The following is a 9,797-nucleotide window of genomic DNA, read 5'->3' on the forward strand; positions in this document are numbered from 1 at the left end:
TAGTCATATTTACTACTTTATTTGTCGCAAATGTTAGTAACCATGACGAATATGTAAATTCACTGTTTTATGTGTCGCAAATGTAAGTAACCATGACGAATATGTAAATTCACTATTTTATGTGTCGCAAATGTAAGTAATCATGACGAATATGTAAATTCACTATTTTATGTGTCGCAAATGTAAGTAACCATGATGAATATGTAAAGTCTTATAATCACTGTTACTATTTTATTCTGGTCAAATGAAGACGAAATTTGATTTCAAAGCTCAAACAATTTTAATATTTTTAGATTTGAAACAAGATATTGAATAGCGATTTTTTGTAAAACCAATTTAGCTCATCATGTCATTTCTTTGTGCTGATATGACATATATGATGTAGACATAATTTATGTATTGTTTAAATATCAAAATGTATTGTTTTTTTTTTATTTTACAGCCTGTGATGGCATTCTTCAGGCCTGGGCCTGATCATAATAAAAGGCCGCTATTTAATTGGGCCCATTGGGGCGTTGGTATGACAGCATATATTTTATCCGGTAAGAGCCAGTATTAAAATCTCATTGAATGTTTACTATACTTTGAACAATATACCCGACATAATTTATCAGCGATTCTTTCGTAAAATTAAGGAGAATCGCGACATTTTGTTGTAATTAGAAAACGTGTTTGTCAGAATATTGAAACTCGCATAAGTTTACAAATAGGCAAGCAACATAGATGTCTTCTTATCTACCTTTATCTGTACATGTACTTTCAAACGTTTCAAATTGTTAGATCATTTGAGAGTTTTTGACTGCAGATATCGCATACACCGAAGTTTTGTGTTAATCATTAATTAATTAATTAGTTAATCTTTTCATGACAATATGTCCTCTTCCAGTACAGTGAAAAAGTGTAAACTTTAGCAAAAGACATGTAGAGTTATCTTTTTAGATGTATGTACATTGTTTCTAAATATATATTTCGTCTCTAAATGTTCGTAAACTTTTTCATGTATTACTGAGGCATATTAAGATTGTTAGTATACATGGCTCAGTTTTGTAGAGATGCACTTCATTGTGTCCAGATACGTTCAGTATAGATATGTACTTTGCTGTGTCTAAATTGTGTCTCATTGTACATCATGCATCAGTAATAGCGCATTTCGCTATAGTGTAAATCTTCATCTGTAAGCTTTTAAAGTATGTCTCACATGTACTAAAATTTATGCATATACCTTTCATATTTCAGCAATATGCATTTGTTTCGGCTTCCAGTTGGGGAAGTCATCTACACCAGATTATGCCATATACATCATGATAGTATATGTATTATATATAATCATATTTGATGTTGTCTTCGAGGTAATGGAGTTCATCAGTAAAAAAGAAAAGAAAGGTAAACACAATCACCTTGGTTTTACTAGAATAATACAGTTATAAAATTACTAAACCAACTTTCGAATCTTTGGAAATATTTATCTTAATATTTGGACATTTATATCAAGAGATTAAAGTGACAACCGGTTAAATTCCTGTCTCGTTTGTTCAGGTAATCTTAAGACGAATCCTTTTACTAATAAACTTTGATAATGTGGCAGTTGAGTCCAATAAGTCCAGGGATGTTCAAAGATAATCCGTTATAGATCTATTGTACAGCAAATATTGGATTTACCTGTATTGGAAAATAAACTGTCGATTGGATTTAGGTCAACTGCCACATTATCAAAGTTTATTAGTACCTGTGTCTTTGAATGATTATAAATTATAACTAAAACAGGACAGACTTACAAAAAAAAATCCTGTTACATGTGTTTTTGATAGATTGTGAATTATATCCAAAACAGTATAAACTTAAAAAAAAAGTCCTTTTACATGACCGTGTCTTTGACATATTATATAAATTATAGCTAAAGTAGTACAAGCTACAAAAAAGTTTGCTTTTGCATGTGTCTCTGTTAGATTATAAATGACAACCTTACGACACGTTTATTATAACGATATGCGTTTGATAGATTATAAAGTTTCACTAACCATAGAGGGCAACTTTTCAGGAGAACTAACGTCGATATATGAAACTTTACGTCCCACGTCTAGTTCTAAGTACAACGTCGCTCGCGAAAATGGTAAATTATTCTCTCTCTGTCAGGCTTTATGCCTAAAGATATTAGATTTTTTTTGCTTTTGCTTTATGTCAGACTCGTGTGTTCTTTTTGAATTGTCGTAATGCAGGGACAACTGTGAGATCCAGGCAAATGTTATACTGCACTGTTGTTGTAAATTAACTAAATCAGACCATAGAAACAAAGAAAATCTAGTGTAATAGTCAACTTAAAAAATCGTTAATAACATTTAAATTTATAGTCTGGTTACACTTCGCATGCCTTTTATATGCGTCGGAGTATGATACATGTACGCATATTCTTGAAATAATTTAGATACTTGTCCTTTCAGCAAAACCTAAGCAAAGGTCTAGACATTGATGTTTTGTGTAGTTGTTTTCTGTGTCTCGTGTGCTAATTCATATGCATGCTTGTTAATTACTTCTTCCAAATCCAAGAAGAGTGATTTCAGATATTTACATAATGACATGTTAAACAAAACTGTTTTATTATGCTGCACTTAAATAAGAAAATGTAAAACTCTTTTCAAAAACTGATTGAGCATACTTTCGCTTTCATAATCTATCAGTTAAAATTTCTATATATTTATAAAGTTACACAGAATTATTTTTCTTTATTTTCTATGCTATTGTATAATCCAACTTGCGTTTGCTATATCCACCGCCTGTCGGACTGAAGGTTTCTCAACACGTCTCTCCTTTGAAGTTTATAGTGCTAGTTGATCATGCATCAGGATAAAATATTTCTATTTTCATTCCCCTTTACAAGGTTACAGACCTTACGTATAAAGTTAAGTTGTGTTGTATATATTGTTGCCAGATCTTGATCGTTTAGATTATGCAGTGGTAAAACAGAATAATGAATAAATACCAAGCTAAGTCGACTATAGGAAAGAAACACTTCTGAAAAATATAGAGACTGTCTACAAATGTTTGAATCAGTTTTATGGTGTTTTAGTCACCTTAAAACTCCATGTGGATTTTGTGGAAACTTTGTAGTTAATTTTTTTGTTGAAAAGTTTAACATATCATAATCGTATTACTGTCAATTTATGAAGAATCATTTTAAATCATTATATCCTTTTAGCGATCCAAATACATTTTTGTACATACCAGTTCTAACCAATATCAGCTGTTGTAGAAATGTACTGTAAAAACCTTATCAAAGTAAGGCAATGTGTCTTTTTCAAAATACAGATTCAAGATGAAAAGTCAATTTGACCATATTAGAACGTTTCATTGGTAATTACGAAAATATGTATGTTAAAACAAAACTTGATTCGGATTTTGTTGTTTACAGTGAAAGTTGAAGGTATGGAGATGAGCACAAGAAATGGAACGGATAATGGCGCAATACCTAATGGAAATCACGTGACAAAAGACAAAATTAAAAAGGTAAACATTTAAAATAAATAGATATCAGTATATTTTTGACGAATCTAGAACATGTATTCAGTTATTCGTAGGCGATTCTTTATGTGACATCATAAATGTATGCCGCCAAGTTATAAGGAACCCATTTGCCAACAGATGCCTTCGCTGTAGGCTATTTCTAACAAAAATTTTATGAATTTACAAAACCAAGACTTACAGGACATGCTTTAACCCAGTGACATACGTAACTAGTACGTTTTCTTTATTGACGTTTCTTTTCTTTTTTCAGACTGATAAAGTAAAGACGATGCTTCTTGCACTTCACATAGCGTTCACTGGAGCATTTGCACTCGTTCTAGTGTTGGTTGTAGCCTTGAATTAAACTCGAGATTAAAACAGACTGTGATGAGACGCTGAGGAGAAATACTATTGTGCTATTTATATCCGAAAGAAGAAATTATGCAACAAAGGAACAAAACACTTTGATAAAACATATTAAGATCTTTATTTCCTTAGGAGTGTATACGTTTTATGAAACATTTCTTCATCATTTTCTGGAAATGTAGTGACAGGTAGACTTGAAGATATCCAGATTTGTGCGTAACTTTCAGGAGTTTTTTCCAAGAAAATTACGTGCTGGGAGTGTCAACGATACTGCAAAACTCTGGTGTCGCTCGAGCATGTGTGGTATCAACTTTGAATGACAACAGTTCATATCAATATCATTATAAATAAACTTGTATCTAAAGGACACAAATTGAAGCCGATTTGGAAAGATTAGGCAGAATTTTGCGTGAATGGACATTGATGCACGAGCTTTGACCGTGTCAGTATCAACCCTATATTTAGTATGAGAATTTACGTGACTTGATATTTACCATTAAGGGTATATGTCAAACTCCAGCGCTTTGCAAAAAAATAGATATAACAAACCCATCACTAGAGAGTGAGCAGAACAAGTGTGGCCCCTATGCCCATACAAAATAAAATAAAGAACAGGGTCTTATTTACCTATCTCTTGGAAAAACTTAATTGAATTAACGGACCGATATTGTATAGTGGCAGATGCTTATAGCGTCATTATTTCTGTATGTAGAAAATGTTCGAAGATATAAAAGATATAACAATAACTTTATCCCTAAACAAACTGGGGGAGGGGGCACTTAAAAGTTGCCTTTGTCCGTCCGCCTGTCCGTCTGAATTTGTGTCGTGCATATCTCAAAGTAATCAAACCTCACAAGATTGTCATTCAGCATGTGACTGTGTGTATCTGGTGTTTTAATCAGGATATCACACAGCCAGATCTGAGGTGTGGCCCTTGACGTAGTCAAAAATGTGTGTGAAAAGGGCCTCTAACTTTGTGTCACATGTATCTCAAGAATAATTGACCTCGAATTATGAAACATTACTGGAATATTATTCAGCATGTGAAGTTGTGCTTCTTGGTTTTGTTAGAGATGTCATTCAGCCAAACCAGAATGAATTATGGCACTTGACTTTGTCAAAAATATGCATTAAAGCATTAAAAAGGGCATAAATATTTGGTTGCACGCACCTTAAAACGTATTTGACCTAGGGTCATAAAACATGATAGGAATATTATTCAGCATGTGAAGTTGTGTAACTGGGATTTTGTTCGATATTTCTGTCGGTAAGACCAATGTTTTGGTCCTTGATTAAATAAAAAATATGCATAAAGGGTATGCAAGTTTGTGATGCATGCATCTCAAAAAGTATTTAACTTTGTATCATAAACCTTTGAGGAATTGTTATATATCATGTGCACCTGGTGTTATGTTAGGCATTTCTAATCAGCCAGACCAGAGTTATGGTCCGTGACTTAGTGAAAAATACTAATAAAGTGCTTTACTGTTTGCGTCGCATGTTTCTTAAAATGTACTTGACCTAGTTATAAGATATTTGAGGATTATTATATACCACGTGAAGTTTGCATTTGTGCTCTCTTTGAGATTTCACTCAGCTAGATCAGAGTTGTGGTCCTTGACTTGGTGAAAAACATACATAAAATTCTGTAAAGTTTGTGTTGCATATATCTTAAAAATATTTCACCTAGAGTCGTGAAACCATGTACAGTGACAGGAAGTGGGGGCACCTGTGTCCTAAGGACACATATCTAGTTCTGCTTGCTTCAACAATCTTCACTCTCTTTGACGAAATGTCATAAGGAGATAATTGACAAGAAAATACAAGACACAGGAATGTCGCATGTTTTCATTCTCAACACATAAACATATAAAACCGTATGTCATAAACATAATGTTTGTCACATCGAATGAATGATATTTTTTTCCAGATTTTATGAGATGATGTTGTTTTATAATTAAGATGTCTACCGTTTAATCATTCTGTTTTAATGTGCATTATATCAAGATCTTTCTTATAAGTTGTTTTGTCTCGTTGTTATAAAATGAGCCGTGCCATGAGAAAACCAACATAATGGCTTTGCAACCAGCATGGATACAGACCAGCCTGCGCATCCGCGCAGTCTGGTCAGGATCCATGCTGTTCGCTTTCAAAGCCTATTGCAATAAGAGAAACTGTTAGCGAACAGCATGGATCCTGACCAGACTGCGCGGATGCGCAGGCTGGTCTGGATCCATGCTGGTCGCAATGTCACTATGTTGGTTTTCTCATGGCACGGCTCAAGTATGTGTGGTTTTTGTTACCTTTTAAATGTTATAACATTTACAAATGTTTTTACCTTTACTATCGAAACATTTCAAACTGTTTACCTGTACTTTGTCTATTTCACTACGTCATTAACTTTTACATGTATACTATATACTTATAAATCATTTTTGGTTGGTAATTCTACAAAAATAATGTTCATGGTACTTTTTCTCTTTATTTAACCTTTACCCTGCTAAATTTCTAGAGTGGACTGGTCCATCATTCAATTTGAAGGTGTGTTCAATGAAAATTTACTGACTGAATAGCGAACAGTGCAGACCATGATCAACCTGCACGCAGGTGCAGGCTGATCTTGGTCTGCACTGTTCGCAAAGGTAGATTCACTTGCCGCCAGCAGGCTAAAGGTTAAAGAAGCTGTTACGGGTTTTTAACTGTTATTCATTCGAATTACATCAGAAATGTGTTCACCCTCACGTTTCTCATGAGTAAAGATATTTCAAATGTTGCCTGAACTGAAATTAAATGTTACTAATTGTATTCATGGATATTCCCGATGAAATATACTGTAACATATATTTTCTCATTTCCAAACAGAATGATTTGAGGTATATCAAATGAATATGTAGATCACGGATTTCTGCATATGTCGGTTTAAGAATTTTGTTTCATCCTTAGAGAGGGGGGTTGTGTAAATTCTGTGATAACAAGGGTTGTAGCCTTTTACTTATATTCAGCCGGTTTTTGATGTAATATGTTTTATAATCCCCTTTTCAAATACATCAACGCAATTTATTTCCCTTGGAAAGTACTGGAAGGTCATTTTTCTTCATTAACTTTAAATTTGCTGACAAATCAATCTAGTTTTCTTGATTCTAACGATTTATTTTATAACCGTCGTCACTTGTATGCTATATATGCGTTTTTTTTGAACAAAAAGAATCGTTTCTTTTTTAATTCTAAGAAATTTTATTCCGGAAAGAATAACACATACATGTATATCTTTTTGTAACATTTAGTCAGAAGTTACCAATATCATCCATATCCGTATTTGAGCATAATAGTATACTGTATAAACTGTTATCAAGATACGTTCATGAAATAACCTACTGTAACCTCATGGTTTCACTACTTTCACCCGAGATTGTCCATCAGTTGTCTACAATTGGTGTGTGAACCTTGTTAAGATCACATTTTATGCCCCCAAAGGTGGGCGTGTTAAAATCACACTGTCCGTCCGTGTGTGCATTCGTGTACATTCTTGTCCGGGCTATAACTCTGTCATCCATAAAGGGATTTTGAAATAACATGGCATAAATGTTCACCTTAATGAGAAGACGTGTCATTCGCAAGACCCAGACCCGTAACTTCAAGGTCAAGGTCACACTTAGAACTTAGAGGTCAAAGGTTAACAGGGTTTGTTTCGTGTCCGGTCCGTAAGTCTGCCATCCATGAAGGGATTTTGAAATAACTTGGCATAAATGTTTTCCGTGAGACGACGTGTCATGCGCAAGACCCAGACCCCCAGCTCTAAGGTCACACTTAGAAGGGAAAGGTTAACAGGGTCTGTTTCGTGTCCTTTCCATAACTCTGCCATTGACGAACGGATTTTGTAATTTCTTGGCATAGATGTTCCCCATAATGAGACGACGTGTCATGTGCAAGATCCAGACGGTACCAGACCCCTAACTCTAAGGTCAAGGTCACACTTAGAGGTTAAACGTTAACAGGGTCTTTTTCTTGTCCGGTCCGTAACTCTGCCATTGATGAATCGATTTTAAAATTACTTGGCATAAATGAAGATGATGTGTCATGCGCAAGACACCGACCCCTAGCTTCAAGGTGTCAATTCACACTTAGAAGACAAAAGTGTATCTTGTCTGGTCCATAACTGTGCCATTTATCAAGGGATTTGAAAATAATTTGACACAAATGTAAACCATATTGAGATGTGTCATGCTTATGACCCGGGTCTCTGGGGTCAAGGTCAAGAAATGATGAGTGATTTTTTTGCGCAGACAACTGTACATAGCATTCTTGGGCACGCTTCGGGGGCATTTGTCACCAATAGTGACAGCTCTTGTTTGTCCAGTGTAATGTTTGGCTCAATACAATCTTCGCAGATATTGATTCTCACATATTGGATGTACGCATGCATTGAACGTACAATATACTGACTAAGGTCAGAGTTTAACTTAGGTGTAATAGTGTACATTCAATGCGTGTCCACGTTCAGTGTGTGAGAATTAATGTCAACCATGAAATCTTGGACGGGTTTGGTACTGGGTCATCCAGGACACTAGGTCAAATCATAGAGAAAATTGTGGACGCTAGGCCCCATTTTCTATCCAATCTTTGTAAAACAAGGTCGGATTGTTTGCCAGTAATATTCGGAAATGGGTCTTCTTCTCCTTGTCGTTCGCGACGGAAATGGGTCACCTAAGGTCAAAAACTAGGTATTGGTCAATGCATGGAAAAGCCACTAATGTTAACACTCTAGAGCCATATTATATGCCATCTTAGTTTAAAACCTAGGTTCCTAGGTCAAGGCATAGAGAAACTTTGTTAACACTTTAAAGGCAACATTTCAATCAGTATATTGCCAGGATGTTTGTCTTTAACAAATCTAGGTCATGTTCCATGTCATCCAGAGTTAAAACTTCATCACTTCATCGAATTATGGATAAACCTTGTCAACACTCCAGAAGGCAAATGTTTACCCAGGGACATATGATTTGGTTAATTTGTCTTTACGAAATCTATAGGATTATGTGGGATCAAAAACTAGGACCTTAGGTCAAATAAGATGAAAGCTTATGTTTCCAGTTACCAAGAATAAATGCTACATGATTTGTGAAAATAACGCATGACCGTCAGCCAGCAAGTGTAGTTTCCATGAGATCTCGTACCCGTGTGAGTTCTGGAACTCAGATGAGCGTTCACGGTCCATTATTGCCTTCCTGTTACGTTTCTAGATCATGTTAGCTATAAAGCAAAACAATGGAGGATAAAAAAGTAAACAAGTGTATTCATACTCACGGTCAAATTCTGTTGTGAGAAACTGTATAAATGTATGCCTATATTTTCTTGCAGTACAAAAATGTGTCACATGGTCATTTAGCTATATATGAGCCACACCATGAGAAAACCAACATAGTGCATCTGCGATCAGCATGGATCCAGACCAGCCTGCGCATCCGCGCAGTCTGATCAGGATCTATACTGTTCGCTAGAGGAACAGTTAGCGAACAGCATGGATCCTGACCAGACTGCGCTGATGCGCAGGCTGGTCTAGATCCATGCTGGTCGCAAATGCACTATGTTGGTTTTCTCATGGGGCGAGTCATATGTAGTTCACTTGCAATTTATTTATGCATCATTTTATGAATCAAGTCTATACAATTTATACTTAACATGTTATAATTATTGTTAATAATGCTATCTTGTAAATACCATTATGAAAATACAAATCTAAATATTGATGAATACAGTTTCGTCTTCTTCTTTTCTTAGGTTGATTAACCTTTAGCCTGCTAAATTTCTAAAATGGACTGGTCCATCATTCAATTTGGGCAATACCATTTATTTTTCAAAGGGGTGTTCACTGAAAATTTACTGACTGAATAGCGAACAGTGCAATCCATGTTGTGAATGCCGATCTTGGTCTG

General features: G+C 35.0%; 1 protein-coding gene across 2 annotated transcripts in view; it reads left to right on the plus strand.

Moving 5' to 3' along the window:
• The window catches only part of LOC123524668 (putative ferric-chelate reductase 1), a 62,155-nt gene extending 52,540 nt beyond the window's left edge, over window positions 1-9,615 (plus strand). For both annotated transcript variants that reach the window (XM_045303024.2, XM_045303023.2), the window contains exons 13-17: window positions 443-542; window positions 1,237-1,383; window positions 2,039-2,110; window positions 3,407-3,501; window positions 3,770-9,615. In XM_045303024.2, the coding sequence (XP_045158959.1) occupies window positions 443-542; window positions 1,237-1,383; window positions 2,039-2,110; window positions 3,407-3,501; window positions 3,770-3,862 (507 nt within the window). In that variant the 3' untranslated portion in view covers window positions 3,863-9,615. The remainder of the gene's footprint in view (window positions 1-442; window positions 543-1,236; window positions 1,384-2,038; window positions 2,111-3,406; window positions 3,502-3,769) is intronic.
• The last annotated feature ends 182 nt before the right edge of the window (window positions 9,616-9,797 follow it).

Source organism: Mercenaria mercenaria, chromosome 3 (genome assembly GCF_021730395.1).
Source record: "Mercenaria mercenaria strain notata chromosome 3, MADL_Memer_1, whole genome shotgun sequence".
Lineage (NCBI taxonomy): Eukaryota > Metazoa > Mollusca > Bivalvia > Venerida > Veneridae > Mercenaria > Mercenaria mercenaria.